Source organism: Python bivittatus, unplaced genomic scaffold (genome assembly GCF_059951505.1).
Source record: "Python bivittatus isolate LINGU-HERP-01145 unplaced genomic scaffold, Pbiv_v1 ctg000480_np1212, whole genome shotgun sequence".
Lineage (NCBI taxonomy): Eukaryota > Metazoa > Chordata > Lepidosauria > Squamata > Pythonidae > Python > Python bivittatus.
This window is the reverse complement of record NW_028277075.1, coordinates 1,894,031-1,910,533: the sequence shown is the minus strand read 5'-3', so window position 1 is coordinate 1,910,533 and position 16,503 is coordinate 1,894,031. Positions and strand designations below refer to the sequence as shown.

The 16,503-nt window shown below is 37.1% G+C and overlaps 1 protein-coding gene across 7 annotated transcripts in view; it reads left to right on the top strand.

Moving 5' to 3' along the window:
- Positions 1–16,503, top strand: part of DGLUCY (D-glutamate cyclase) — a 54,201-nt gene that overhangs the window by 2,140 nt on the left and 35,558 nt on the right. For 3 of the 7 annotated variants that reach the window (XR_015796934.1, XR_015796935.1, XM_088145234.1), the window contains exons 1-8: positions 2,303–2,385; positions 2,976–3,087; positions 6,455–6,608; positions 7,103–7,301; positions 10,118–10,268; positions 11,536–11,658; positions 14,339–14,533; positions 15,029–15,289. Coding sequence is in view for 5 of the 7 variants with exons in the window: in XM_088145234.1 (XP_088001360.1) it covers positions 2,353–2,385; positions 2,976–3,087; positions 6,455–6,608; positions 7,103–7,301; positions 10,118–10,268; positions 11,536–11,658; positions 14,339–14,533; positions 15,029–15,289 (1,228 nt within the window). In the remaining 2 variants the exon portion in view is untranslated. Of the gene's footprint in view, positions 1–2,301; positions 2,386–2,975; positions 3,088–6,454; positions 6,609–7,102; positions 7,302–10,117; positions 10,269–11,535; positions 11,659–14,338; positions 14,534–15,028; positions 15,290–16,503 lie in introns of those variants that run through there. The other 4 variants (XM_088145235.1, XM_088145237.1, XM_088145233.1 and 1 more) reach the window with 4 other exon arrangements.

Genomic DNA, 16,503 nt, shown 5'->3' with positions numbered 1-16,503 from the left:
CTAACATCTCAGCATGCCCATTTCTGTAGCATTCTGATTGTCTGAAAATATGATTGTCTGAGCCAAGCTATTTAATTATGAAATCAGAAGACTTGGATTGCGGAAGGGCTGATCATCTGGAAATGCCCCAAATTTCAAGATGACAATACTGGGCTATTGATTTCATGAAAAAACTGTAGTTCAATTGTCAGTATTGGAAACATCATCTATTTTAATTTTAATAATACTGTCCAGCCAAACTAAAGCATTTTAATGTTAAAATGAGTTCAATGGGAATGATTAAACATGATCTTAACAGTTTCATTGAAATGAACTGGAATTAAATTTATTTCCTACACTTCTACCAAAAATAATCTCATATGTATTATATATTATAAAGTTCTTGTTCTTTAGAATTTATACCAATGGTGAGGTTAGGTTCAAAATATACTTTGAACCTTATGGTATACTTTGCAGGCATTCAGGCATCAAGATTCTCCTGAAATTGGATTCGGCTTATGTATTGGTTAAATAGATATAGTGATATATTTTTAGGAAACTCATGTATTGAATTTGTGCAAACTGTTACTCTGCTTAAAACTTGCAAATGTAGGTGTTTGATACCATATCTCTGAAAGGCATCACATGTTAATGAATAATTTATTGAGTTTATATTTTGAAATTATCTTACAGATTCTTCCAGTAAGCGAACAATAATAAAGAAAACTACACTAGAAAAAATAGCTTTTATAAAATGTAAATCAAAATTTTGGTCTGTAAGTTATATTTACTTGAAGCTTCATCTTTTACCCTCCCCAATATTGAAATGAAGTCACTTTTTGCAGAACTTTGTGTGGGACAGAAGATTTCTGGGTGCTTCTCATGAGCATCTTGTGTAGGAGAGGCCATTCTACAGGACATACATCAAATTGAGTAATCCTAGAATCACCAACAATAATATCACTTCTGCTGAAAAGCAGAAAACGACAGGTCCAAAGTCACTGAAATGGAATAGTTTACAGGCCAATTAAATATACTTATCTACTGTGGCAACCATATCCACAAATAACCATATCCATGTTAAGAGGAAGGCGTTCTATCTGTCTGTGGAAGTATATAATTTATTTCACAAATTCAACAAATTATATATTTCTCCCTTTGGGTAAGAATAGAAAATTCATTAGGTTCAGTGAGAGACAGTGCATTTAAGCTACATGTATGAAAAAAGGATTATGAATTAATTATGCAAGGAAAAAAACTCAGTATTATGGACAACAGTTTTAAATATACTAAACATCAGTCATGACTGGAATCAAAATTTTGATAGATGTGTCTTATGTGGAATAAGCAAAAAACAGCAAACATTCATGCTTAGATAGTTTTAAAACTCCATAGACCTTGACTAAATTTAAACAGCTAAATTATATTCATGCAGTCATGATACCCACACTTCAGAATATAAAATAGATAAAAATAGTAAAAATAGTAAAATAGTAAAAATAGATCAGCAATAAGCTCAACAGCTTACAAAATATTTATTATTGAGTAAAAATATGTATCCATGGCCTGGCCATAAGCAATTAAAAAGAAACTAAATTTAGTTTTTCTGTGTAAAATATTTGATTAGAGTACAACAGAAGATGGGACTAGCAACAAAATCTTCCTGTGTGAAATTCTCCTGTTCTAGACTTTAGACGTATCTTTGTTTCCCTTTTCCAGACAATGCGCAACATTCTTTGGTCACTCACTAGGCTGTTTTGTTAGGGAGACTGTCCCTTAACTCCCACCCACCCCCAACATATTTGTTGTAGTTCTGAAATGTTGGGATTGTTCTATGGCCAGTTTGGGCTACAATTCTGTTACCCTAATTAGCTCAGATGGTATTAGAGAAGGAGTAAATTTAATTCACTATGGAGGATATGGGCATCAGTAGAGAGAGCCATGGAAGGTAGGGTTATCATAGTCCATTTGCTCACCTCCCTTTTTCTCATGGTACTGTAATTGATTAAAATGACTACAGCTGCTTCTTTAAAATAGGAGTGGGAATCTATGCTTTTCTAGGCCTTGTTGAACTACAGTTCCCATTCTGGCTGGAACTATTAGTGATATCATTTATTTTTCACCTAAATATGTAAAATATCTGCCAAAATATGTAAATTCTAGATATTTGTAACAAAGACAGAAAACAAACAATACTCACTTGGAGTCTTGCTTTGGCAATATACCAGGAATTGTTAATCTTTTTAACATCTATTTGAAATATGTAACCAAATATGGGTTAAATATTAACTCATTAATTTTAAAAGAACACCAGTGAATGTTCCATGCTTTAAACTAGTGTTACTTCTTCAGGAATTATTTTCCTTAGAACTAATGGCTTCAATGGAATTAAAGGTAAACTTACAGGTAAGATTGTTAGAGCTTTTGTTTTGATGTTTTACCAATAGTAGATACTGAAGCCAGTGATTATAGAATGTTGAAAAAGTTATTGAAATTAATCTTAAATTGTTAAGGGCCAAGTATGTAAGAGAGAGAATAAGGATATAATTTAACTGTAAAATTGAAGGCAATAACTGGTTTTATTCCATGCCACTATATTTTAATAGGGCTGTATCATGCTTCATATTTGATCTCCAAAATGTTCACATAATTGTGTGGCCTGAAGCTTCACATTTCAAAGCTCCTTTTGAGGACTTAATCAGGAGTGCTGCACAATCCTATTTTTAATATCTGTAATATTTTAAAATAAGTATAAATCTATGCATATATGTTGAAGTGTTACAACCCAATATATTACATTTCAGAAACTAATTCATTAGACAGTAAAGCCATACTTCCTTTAGAAAATAATCAGACAGAATATCCATGAAGTGGAAGAATGAGCCACTTCATTGTTTGAAAGCCAAAGTTAGTTCATCAACAAAAATTATAAAATAATTAGTCTGAAAATAATTGTATGTTTAAATTTCTATTATTATAGTTTTCTCTTGTTCCAGGATGAAGAGATGGTTTTCCTGGGAGGTCTGAAAGGTCTTCTTCCCTGTGCTGTCAGAAATCTGATTCGATCAGATAAACTCAACGTTACCAATACCTCCGGACTGGCAGAAGGTAAATACTCAACATAAAGGTAGACCAATGAGATCCTTTTGGTGGGCCCTCAGTGTGCATTAAGAAATAATTTATACTGAAAATATTATGCAGCTCCCAGTATTTCAATTTATAAACCTGTATTTCTTAATTTAATCATTTATTAGAGAAAAAGAGATGGACTAGGACATAACATTCAATCAGTGTTATAGATTTACATGCATGAACTGGAAGATACATTACGTTTACATGGCAAACTAAGCCATTTTATGGTTATGCCTGGCATGACTCCTGAATGCAAACCAGAGTTTAAATACTGATTAAAGAATGGTGCCTTAATTACAATATGAAACCATGGGTTGTCATTGATTATTATCCAGTGTACCATCCAATCTCTGTGGGAGTTTTAGAGTATTTTTATATAAAACTTAAAGAAAAACAGGAAATATCAGGCAGTTTGAACTTTGCAGCTCTTGTGTAACTCTGAACTTGTGCAACTCCACGGAATGAGAAGAGACTAAGAAGAGGAGGGGGTAAGGGCCATCCAAGTGCAACATCAACTCAGTTACATTTGGTGCACTCTGACCTTACAGTGGCAGATGCAGCAAAGCTACTCCCAGTGTTTCTTCCTACAACCTATCTCCAGATACTAATACAGAGTGAGACTCTTATTCTGATTGAGAGTTATGGCTGGCTGAGAACTTAAGAACCTGCCTTGTTGCTCTGTCATCACAGGGTTTTTTGTTTGTTTATCCAGCATTTCAACATTTATGTTTCCTCTGATTCAGTAGACTGTTTCTTACCACTCTATTCCCATTTTCTATGATGGCACCAGGGTGAATGTGTGGTGTGCAGGCTCACCTTGATAGAAGCTTTTAATATTAAGCTTTGGTTGCAGATATACATTTTTAAAAACAAGGAAAGATTACTTCATGAAATCCCGAATGAGTCTTTTGTAGATACATGGTTTGAACAGGTTAGCTAAAAGATTAGTCAGGTTGGCATTGATCCTACTACTTATTTTCCAGAGGTATGACATCAGCATTTTATTGTATTAAACAAAGATTATGGGATAATTAATTACAGGAATTAATGGCTAAAGCAACTTCAGTGTTCACCTGAAACTTTTGGAATTAATTACAGATATACTTTTCAGCTCCCTAAATATCTTAATAGTTTATATTTAAGTAAATACCGAATAATCTTTTCAAAAGCCAGATTAAATGTGTTGCCATCAAATATGGTATATGGTTGTTGTTTAGTCATTAAGTCGTGTCCGACTCTTCGTGACCCTATGAACCATATTGCGCCAGGCCTTCCGGTCCTTCACTGCCTCCCTGAGTTTGCTCAGTTTCATGCTCATTGCTTCAGTGATGCTATCTAACCATCTCATCCTCTGCCGTCCTCTTCTCCTTTTGCCTTCAATCTTTCCCAGCATCAGGGTCTTCTCCAAAGAGATCTCTCTTCGCATTAGGTGACCAGAGTATCTGAGCTTGAGCTTCATTATCGATCCTTCCAATGATGGTAGCATCTCTCAAAGATTTTGTCCCTGTAATGGTATCGATCTTGAAACAGTGGATAATATTTTATTATATTGTGAATTTTATAAGAATCTTTGGCAAGATGTTACCTGGCCTACTTTAAAATCGAAACCAAGATCTACTTCTGAGTGCTCGGTTAATGATTTTAATTGGGACTAGAATTTCCATCACTAAGCAATGCAGTCGTAAAGCGTGACATCACATGACTGCATCACTTAGCAATGGCAATCCCAACAATTGCCTTTGCCGTCACCGAATCCCACCAGTAGTTAGGCAAGGACCCACCGCAATCCAAGCCATTCCTGGCTTGGTCACTCCCAGCCCCAAGCCTCAGTAAAGTAAGGGAGTGCCTCCTCTGCCTCCTCTTCAACTCCCCCCACCTATCTACCCCCTATCTCTGACCTTTTGGCTGCCCGCCTACCCCCTGCTGCCAGCTGCCCCTGCTGCCGAACCCTGGCTGCTACCGCACTGCACACCACTACTATACTGGCTGGGGCCTTCTTTCACGCTGCCTTTCACGTTGGTGCAGCCAGGGCTTCTCTCGTGCCCCACCCAGGGCCTCCATTTGCACCCCACCCAGGGCCTCCGGGCCCTACCCGGGGCCTCCATTCATGCCTTACCCAGGGCCTTCTTTCACAAAGAAGCCCAGTATGTGAAAGAAGGCCCTGGCTGTGCCAGCACAAAAGAAGGACCCAGGTTAGGGCCGGGCTTCTTTCAGAATGTACTTTTACTTCAGGGCAGGGGTGGGGGAGTGGCTGTTGTTATCGGTGAGTCTTTGGTAGCCTTTAGGGAAGTTGGGCCATAGGGATCAGTTGGGTCTGCTGCTTGCTCATGTTCCTCCTGCAGCATGACATTGTCCCTGCCTGAGCTCCTTGACTCTGTGGCCAAATTGGCAGTAAAATTCCCCAAGGGGACTTCAACCTGCCTTCATTGGGCATGGGGTCAGAGGTGACTCAGGAGTTCATGGCTGCCATGGTAACCATGGACCTGATCCAAATTATTAATGATCCAAACCACAATGGAGGTTACACACTAAATCTGTTTTTTGTCTTGGTGTAGTGGCATAGTGCTCTGGGTTTGGGGGAAGTTAACATCACTCCCTTGCCATGGTCAGACCATACCGTCTTGGCCTTGGAGTTCTCCATGCCAACCCTCTACTGCATGGAGGTAGGGCCTATTTGATTGGCCCACCCCAGGTGACTGATGGACCCCACTGGGATTCCTGAAGAGCTTGGGGTTGAAACATACAGCACTAATGTGTTTATAGTAGCATTCAGTGAAATATTATTTATGTTTATTCAGAATTAAATTTCATTCTGTTAAGTAAAGCTTATTCTCAGTTTAGAGTTATATCTTAAAATTCAAAATGTTAGATTAAATAGGGATACTAAATCTTGGTTGCAAAAAACAGACAACCACTGCGTGGAAACAAAACAGGATTTTTGTAGCCTGCTAAAATACAGTTCTTGTATCTATATACCACACTTGATCTGTATCACTGCTGAGGTGAAACTGAATTTTATCAAATCAGAGAATATAAGAGCATTGATGACCAGGTAAAATAAAATGTTATTTAAAAAGTCTGCTGAAAACATAAGTGAGATCAAATTTATATATACATTTGTCAATGGATCTGAATGTGAGATGTGTGAATAATTGAAAATATCTAAGCAAGCAACATGGGAGAAGGTATTTGGTACAAAAGGTGATTATGTGAGAAAAGAAATTCGTATATCAGAAATATATATTTTCATTTTTATAACTGATTACATCCAAAAAATGATAAATATTTTCATTTGAGTAAATAATATATAGAAGATTAAACTTCTGCTTTTTAACATTTACAGGCTTTATACAGGCAAATGTTATAATTATGCACAAATCTTTTGCTGATGATTTTGAAAATTTTTGTCAAGCAAATGATGGGCCACTTCCCTTACTATACAGAAGTAAGCCAGGAGAATGGAAATGTCCTTTCTTAAGCAACAGTTCTGATATAAGGTATGTATAGTTTTACATTGTCTAACTCTGTTGGAACTTATCAAGAAATATTTTAGCACCATTTACCATTTCTGTGTGTTCAGTTTACTTTACTACAGAAATATCAGTGCTTTCTATTTCATTTCAGACTTTTTAATTTTTGTAAACTAGTTTAGGCTTGCACAGTTTTCATAAATGTGTGGAGTGAAGGAGAGAGGGATTTAAAGTATACGAAACTAAGTTGTAATGTTTTCTCTTGACTCAGGAAAGTACAAAATACAAATGCAGTTTTTTGTGTAGACAGTGGGATTCTGTTTCTCACCATCTGCACACCAAATTCCTTTTAAACATAAGAACTGATCCATAAATTATGATGCAGGATGACATGACAACACATCTGTTCTACTCAAAAATAGGTCCCATTGAGTTCAGTGACCTTTACTCTGAAGTAAGATATACTGTTAGAGCCAGAGCTCAGGTGGCCAGTCCAATGATGATGTTAATTCATTTTGCAGAAGTGATTGCTTGCAATACAGGAAATATGAGCATGGAATATCCATAGGAATTCTGACAAGTTTGAAAGAATATTCTGAACAGCTTAAAGACATGGTGACCTTTTATCTAGGATGTAGTTTTACATTTGAAAAGGCACTCCAGAAGGCTGGCATTCCCATAAGAAATGTGGAACAGAAATGTAATGTAAGCATGTACAAGGTAAGAATAGAAACAAAAATGACATAGTGCTTTCAGTAGCTTCCATTCCAAGGAGGTGAAGTTATTAGTTATCAAGGAGTACAATGAATAAACAAGTAAATATTAACAAATTAAAAATGGCACTGAAGTGTGCTGCATACTAGTCACAAATAGACATTATAGAAATGGAAATCTGCAATAAAAATATTGCAGTGCATGCCCTTTGTGTAGGAGAAGTTGTCCCGTCCAAGAATCCAGCTGCTACTGCTGTTTGTAGCTTATAGAAACACCATTTGCCCCTTTCCTATCTTACTGAAGCTATGCTAAAAGTTCTACCAGCCTAGCAACTGCTGCATGTGAATAGTAAAAAGAGATATAGAGAAGGAAGCATGCAAATATGACCTCAGTGTTTACCTTTACTGTACGCCACCACAATGCCATTTAATATCAACTACCCCATGGGAAGGATTCCTAATGAGCCGACAGACAGCCAAGAATAATACCAGGCACCTGCTCTTGTTCCATTTTGATTTCTACATCCAGTATAGGGTCAAAAGCTGCCCTGATGACTTTCAAAACTCCTTACATTGTTTAGTGTGATTTTATTTACAGTATATGTTTTATTATGATTTTATTGGTATTTTTATTCTTACAATAAGTTTTAAACTTCCTGGGAAAAATTTGTTTCCAGAAAAAAAAAAAATTCTCCTTCAAGTCAAGCTTCAGGTGACTTCATAGTTGTGGTTGGCCACTGACTTTTTTGGAATTCCTTTGTAACTCCTGGACTGATCTACAGCATCAGTATTTCCTGGAGATCTCCCATCCAAGTATTAATCTGGCTTAACCCCCGCCTCCTTAGCTTGCAGACTCAAAGAACCTCAGCCACGTAATGCCCCCTGCTGAGACTGTTTCCTGAACAGCGTAATATAAATAGTGGCAAAAGCAATAGCAGTAATAATTCATATTAGCTCAGAAAGAATGCTGGTACACATCCTTAGGTTGCATATATATACAAACAACATTCTAATGCTCTTTTCTAGTGTTTAGTGAACACAGCAGGCGATTCTTTCCATTTTTAATTTTCTTTTTTAAACTGATAACTTCAATATTGTATTACTCAGCCGCTCTCAAATACAGAATCACTTGATTTGTATACCTTAGATTCCTTTTTTCTTTCTCCTGGGTTGAAGTGATCACTGCTTGTCAAAAAAATAGAGATGCCATTTTAACATAGTTGTAATATGACACCCATTAACATGAGCCAACTATTCACTTCAAACAGTGAAATAAATAATAGTGTTTTCTCTCTATACATTCTAAAGTCCTGGAAGCAGATGGAGCCTATGGAGTATTGAAATTATTTTTATTGATTAGGTAGTCTTCCAAATACACAAGGCCACTAAAACATTATTTCGGAAAATTCAGTTTTGCTTTGGAACGATAAGCATTTGATGAATGAAGACAGTTTCATTAGCTGTTCATCAGAGCTAGCTGACAACCACTAGAGGGCAGCAAATAGATACAGAAAACTCTAACTCTTTGCTACCATCTTGTGGTCATTTCGATTTTTGTAGCCACAATCTGGTAGTTTTCACTGTTAGGGATAACCCATTCTAAGTGGTTTACTTCTCCCAGGAGTATTTCTCAGATTGCTGGTCAGCTGTTAATTGCAGCAGGAGAAATAAAGCATTCAATCTACCCAGCTTCCCCTTTTATTAGATTGACAAGTAATTAGATAGAGGCTTGTACCTTCCTAATGCAACCCTTCAAAAAGAATAAGCTGATCGGCATGTGGTTAACTGTGCTTGTTTTCATATTGAGACTAGTTTAATTACAGGGAATATTTTACTAATAAAATTTGTATTCTCACTTCCCATTATTGTGGGGTGAAGATTTTATAATTCATGCTGAACCTCAATTAATATCTAACTATTCTTACTTAGCGGCAATTAAAGGTATTAAAACTATAATACCTGAATATTATTAGGAAACACAACAAATCTAATAGAACATTACTAATTTATCTAATGTTTAAATGTTAGTTCCTGTAATCATGTAACTAAATAGAAATAGCAATTACATGAGCTTAAATATCATGCTGAACAAATCATAAAGGTGGTAGTGGATGATAAGCAGCTGAACATGCCAGTGGTTAATCTTGTAGCCTCCTATCACCCAGTTGTTTTTATCTCAGTCACTTCCACTATGATGCCCTCAACCTGGAAGAAAAACCTATGGAGACATTAGAAAGCGTGAGGCTAGTTGTGGTTGTAGGGAGGAAGGATGATTCTCACCCTTTACCCACATTGTATATTAAGTGGACAAATGCTGAACTTAAATACATACAGTTGCTGCTGATGCATCTATTTTAGCCTTAAGTGAATCCTTTTAAAACCATGAAACCAGTTACACAGAACTTCTTAACTGAATTAGGACTAAGAAATACAAGTTTTGAATATCTAACTATTCATAGGAATATGCGGGGTTAAGATAGCCTAGAGCAGTGTTTCTCAATGTTGGCAACTCTAAGATCTGTGGACTTCAACTCCAAGAAGTCCACATGCTGGCTGGGGAATTCTGGGAGTTGAAGTCCACAGATCTTAAAGTTGCCAACATTGAGAAACACTGGCTAGAGTGAGCTATAAATCCACTGGCTGCATCCTGTGCGCTATACACTGCTTACCTAGTGTGTATCTTAGTAATAATTATGAGAACTTGATTACTATTTCCACTGACTGTATTAACTTTATTTTTAAACTTTCAAGTATGTGTAATATTTTTAAAAGAAAAGTCTTCATTGTCCTTAATACTTGGATCATTTTTGAAAACTTTACCAGACTGCTCTTCCTTGCTGTGGTACTGAATATTTTCACTGTAATCTAATAGTAACTATGAGACATATTCCTAAAGACAAACTGAAGGAGTGTGTGCAAATAACCCATCCAATGAAGAAATCACATGGAGCACCAGTTCACATTGGTTCTTCTGGTCAGTGTATTTTTTTCTGTATTTTTAAGATCTATAATACAAAGTGGGGACGCGGTGGCGCAGTGGCTTAATGACGCTGAAAGTTGCCGGCCAGAAATGGTCGACACTTCAGCGGTTCGAGCCCAGCTCTGCACAGCAGAGCGAGCTCCTGCTTCCTCCCCAGCTCCTGCCAACTCAGCAGCTCGAAAACTTACGTGAGTAGATAAATGGGGACTCTCATCCCGGTGGGAGGAAAAATGCTGGCAGCGCCTTGCAAAGGAGACGGGACCAGTTGCCGGTAACGCGGAAGCCGTGCACGCCCAAAAAAGGCGTGAAGCAATTTTTTGCCAGCTGGGCTCTGCTCTAGGAAGGAGGCCATGGCAAACCACTTCCGAAACACCTTGCCTTGAAAACTGCAGAGACTCGTCCAGGCAGTCGCTGCAGAATTGGTAACGATTGAGTGCGGATAAAAAAAAAAATACAAAGTATATGTGAGAGAGAAAGGTAAGAGGCCTTGGGCTTGTCTGGCCTACCAGTGTACTTTGTCTAGCTTTGTAATGACTTTATACACAAAGAATAGGATTTAAAAGAATTCAGCCATGAATCCTGCTTGTAATTCTAGCATGTGCTGGGTAAGAAGCCTCTACCAGGCACACTAATGTTTTCAACAGTTGTAAACTGCCCAGAGTCGCTGGGAGTTGGGCGGCATATAATTTTTTTTTTATTTGTTTGTTTGTTTATTATAAGTGCCACAGGCTTTTCAGTGCAGTCTCTGTCTGCCCTGAGGTTCAGTTTCACATATTTTTTCCAACAGAATAAAAAGTCATGCCAAAAATGTATCACATGTCACATTTGTTATACTGATCCATTAATTCCTTTTCACAAGTACAGGAGTAAATGAACCATTAACTTTTATTTTATGTTAACTTTATAATAAAATGAACAGCTGTTAAGTTGCCATGTTCTGGATGCAGTGTGACATAGTATGAGTGGAAAGACGTATGTTGTGGTGCCAGGGATGCCAGTATTCCATGCAACAGTATCCCACCATCCATTACTCTCTATTCCACTTCCCATGCTCTACTGGGGAGTGGTCAGATGGAGTTTCTGACCGAAGGTTTAGGGAGTAAGTGAGAAGGATGAAAACTCAGTAGAGCTTTTTCCTGAGTAGGTATCTAGACAGTGCTTCTATTCGTTGCTGTTTTACAACATTAACCCCCAGCATAATTGGATTTTCTGTATTTCTGCTTCAGTATTAATATAGTTTTATCGTTTTTTTCAATTTTAGGTTTGTTAGGAATTAAAGATCTTTCCAGTCCAGAATATGGTGATGCAGTACAAGCTCACCCTGGAGATGTACCAGTCTTTTGGGCCTGTGGAGTAACAGGGATAGAAGCTGTCATCAATTGTAGTATGTATTTAGTGGGATTACTGGAACTGCTGCTTCATTATAGAAAACCAATAATATTTAAAAGTTGTTGTTCAGTCATTTCTGATTCTTCATGACTCAATGGACATAATGTATTTGCATAATTGCTTCTTCAGATTCTTATAAGCTCATGCTCATATCAATGATAATATCAGCCACCTTGTCTTCTGTTGGCCTCTTTTACAATTGCTTTTGTTTTTTCCAAGCATCAAGGTCTTCTACTTTTGCTTTCTCATGTGTCCAGATTTTTAAATATAACTGTATAAAACCAACAAATCTGTTCTGTTTTGATCATCCATCTACTGTTTTCTTGCCTTGGACCTAACCTTGAGAAACTCTTTCAACAAAGCTATAGTTTTCCCCTAATCTTGCACAGGATAGTGCTGTAAAATAATCTTATGATTAAGATTCTTATTACATGCTAAGCATTTAAGAATTGTATTTCTTTTTCTGTGTACTCCCCCACCCCCACTATTGGGGATAAGGCAGGTGTTTACCCGAGACCTTCTTGGTTATGATACCCTTTTTTGGAACTTTTACCAAAGCAGAACAGAGTAGAATGATTACTTCCTACAATTTGGAAATTATAATTCTATTGATGCAGTCTAAAATTTCTTAATAATAATTATGATCATTTGTTTGAGATTTTGACTAAATACTATTACTATATTTATCTTTTAGGAAATAAGCTATCCCACCCAGTTGTTTATCATCTGCAAATTTGATGAGCATTCCTTATAATTCATCATCCAAATCATTAATGAAATAGTGAAGAGTAGAGGAGCCAGGACTTGATATCTCTCCAATGTGATAAGGATCCATTGATGAGCACTCTTTGAATATGATACTGAGCTAGCTGTACTTCTACTTAATTGTCATGTCAACCAGTCCACACAAAGTTGCTAATCACCTTGTCATGGTGTAGTTTTGTCAAATGCTTTGCTGAAGATGTACATTACGTTTATAGTATCCTTATATTCTACTGAGAAAGTCACATAATAAAAAATTAGCTGCAAATAGTGTAGCAAGGTATGTTCTTGACAATTTCAAGCTGACATCTGATAATTACCTCTTTGTTTTCAAGGTTCTTACAGATCAGTCTCTTATGATCTGCTCCAGAATCTTCCTAGGTATTTATGCCAGACTGATTGTTGTGTAGTTTGCAAATAAAGGTTTAGCCAGATGGTTAGCTAGTTCCTTCGTAATTCCTAGGATGCATTTCAGCCGGTTCTGGAGATTGAAACTAAACAATCAGGAGTCTGGTAGCAATTTTTCTGACTAACAAAGTTTATTAGAAAGCATAAGCTTTCATGAGCTGCAGCTCACTTCATCAGATGCATAGAGTGGCTAGGTTGATGTAGGATTACAGGCTTGTTCACGTGCCCTTCCTCCAATGTGATGCATGCCATCATCTGCCAGCAATGTCCCTCTGAATTATACATACGACAAACAGGACAAACTTTGTACAAGAGAATTAATGGGCACAAGTTTGACATAAGGACTCAAAACAAGGACACTGTAATATCAGAGCGTTTCAGCCTCCAAGGACATGCCATAACAGACCTCAGAATGACTATCTTGGAAAAGTGGGACTTTAATAGCACCATCCAGTGAGAAATTGCCGCTCACATACATCAAAAGGTTTCAGGCAATCTCAGAAGGTCTCGACAAAAACAAAGGATTTTTAACACACTGTAATTGTTAATTGATAAGGCATTTGTAATTTGTCTCACATGTAACTTGCATCTGCATAACCAACCTATTTTCACCTACCTTTTCCTCCCACCTTTCTCCCCCACCTCATCCCACTTTACATCTACCTCAGCCTAGCCACGCTATGTATCTGATGAAATGAACAGCAGCTCATGAAAACTTACACCTTTTAATAAAATGTAATAGTTGGAAAAGACTCTATCAGCTACAGAGTATCCAATACTAAGATGTTCATATATTTATTCCTTTTCTGGTCACTCACTTTTATATTCTGTTGACGTTCATTTATCATATTTTCATTCATGACTATCTCTTCTTGCACACTACCTTTTCTACATCCTTTCCCCCAAAGCTGAGGTTGAAAACTAGATAAATGTTGTTCAATATTTTTGGGTCCAGCTATAGTTTCTTGAGGAGAAGGTACACCACTGTCTTTTCAAAGCAAGAGGAATTCTTCCTTTGGAACTCAGAATGGCCCCGACCCTGCTAGCCTTGCATCAGGCTTTAAAAACCAGGGTATATGTCCAAGTCTGGGATCCCAAAAGTGTTAAGGACCGCATTACTTGGTTGCACTGTTGACTTTTATGTAATTTTTATGATAACTGTCAGCAGCCTATAAGTATAATTTGTAATTGTTTTAATGGTTTTAATTATTGAAATTGTTCATCGCCCAGAATCACTTGGATTGAGATGGGTAGCTATAGAAATTATATAAATAAATAAAAATTAAAAACCACCTTTCACTCAAGGATAAATGCACCACTACTTTCTCCCAGGCAGTCTTGACAAGCCAGAAGGAATATTGATCTAACCTTCAGGTAATTGTGCTAACAGCTCTGAGAACTCTGTCCACTTCCTCAAGACTCACATGCTCAAACTCCTCCCAGATAATAGAAAGGTCTCCTTTCCTGCTATATACTGCTTACTGAGATTCTCTTTTTTTCCCCAGAATCTCCACTGGCTTTTACCCATTCACCTGGTTGCATGTTTATCACTGATTTGAAAGTTGAAGATACAGCTGGTAATGATAAAGAACTCCCTGAAGTCCACTGTATTTGTCAGGATCCTTTGCATTATAGCATTGCTTCAACAGCAGCTGTAAAGAAAATAAGATGTTTAGAAGATATAATAGGAATAGATCCAGGTAAGAAAAAGAGAAAAACACAATCATGTTACGAGTCTAAAATGTTTATTAGAAAAAGTGATCTCTATAATTTAGGTCAACATTTAATTGATGCTTAACTTATAGCTCAACCATCCTACTTTGCCCAGAGTTTCTATAGAATATGAATGAGCAATGCATCCAGAGTTGTATTGAAATAGGTAAAAAATCAGAGGGAGGTCAAAGCAAATACCTTTTCTAAGAATAATAGTTACCAAGCTCTTTGCATGTTTGGGCAAGAAGAAAAATTGGCATAGCAGCTCTGAGATCTTCTTCCCATCTCACTGCCTGATACTGTGAGCCATTGCATCTATTAGCTTAAGACTTTTTATCTATCAGCAATCAGAACAAATTAGTTTTATTTTAAAAGCATGGGTTTTTAAATAAATAAATGCCCATCCAGATAAGCATGTTAATGGCAAAGCACTATGCTCAGAGATGATCTTAGTCTAAAATATTTGTATTATCCATGTTTAGGCAACAGAGGTATTAAAGATCTGTGTTGTCAGGATGAACTTCTGAAGGCATGCCTGTCGCTTTCCCATGCAAAGTCAGTGTTGATCACTACAGGATTTCCCACCCATTTCAATTATGAGCCTCCTGAAGAAAATGATGGGCCACCTGGAGCCATTGCAATGGCAGCCATCTTGAAAGCCATGGGAAAAAATGTAGTTATAGTAACTGATCAAAGAGCTCTCGATTTAAATAAAAAGATTATCAAGGAAGCTGTTGAGCAAGGTATGATATGGCCCATTATAATCTGATTATTTTGAAAGGTATTTTGGTTTCTTAAAATTGTCCATTTTCATTTATTAGTGCTGACTTGTTTTTTATGCTCCTGTTTTAAAATCTAGAACAGTAATTCTCAAAGTGGGTGTATTATGACAATACTGCTAGTGTGTTGTGAGAAATTACATTCTTATAATAGTGTTTTGTAAAACATAATTTAAAACTCTTACCAGCATCATGGCAGATACCTAGGTAAATCTGCCTACTGTGGTTGGCTTCATTTATCACTCTAAGCTATAACATGGGGCAGTGAGTCTAGCTCTTGTGGTTTGTAAACTTTGGCTTATAGCTGGGGGGGTGCTTTTTTTTTTTCTTTTTGAGAATCCCAGCCACTTTGTTAGTTAAACAAACTATGGTGTAGAACAACGTGCAAATCTAGTCTAAGTCTTTTATGTTTTCTCCTTCCAAACAGCCTCTGCTGAGAGCTGGTACTTTTTTGTATTATGTGTGATTGGATCATTTCAAATATATATTAAATTATGGTTCAGGATTTGGCTTGTTCCGTGCACAGATCAAGATGTGATAAATATTAGAATCAGGGAAATCTGAAGTAAGCTGTACCAGTTCAGAATTCCCAAGACTGCTCTGAGCCAAGTCAAATTCCACTGGAGCTCAGCTCATAACAAACATGGTACTAACCAGTTTTACACTGTCTGAAAAAAGAAAGGGAAACAAAAGAAATGAGTTGGCTAGGGGTAAGAGAATGGGTACAGCTTCACTTTTAACATTTAAAAGTTTGAGACATATGGATGACAGATTATCCATTCCCACAGATTTATGTATTTATTCATCAAATTTCTATTCTATCAGAAATATGCATAGGAATTCTAAGTTCCAGTACTTACCGATCAAAAGCATTTATCTGGGGAAGGAAGCTTTAGAATCTACATCTCCCATGGATCCCAGGCACAATAGAGCTAATTATATGGAAAACTCTTGAGTCCCATAAGCAACAAATATGGGCCTTATAGCTGAGGTTTATATGGCCTATTCTTTTGGAGTGCAGGGGTGTCCACAAGGGTGGGGGGTGTAAAAGCCAAGATGGCAGGTGCAGTCGAAGCCCTGGCCATTGTACATGTGTCAATGTTGCATGCACACACAAAGGGGCACAGCTTTGATGCATGGTGGTGCTTGCCATCTTTGTCTTGTCCTCAGCCTCTCCT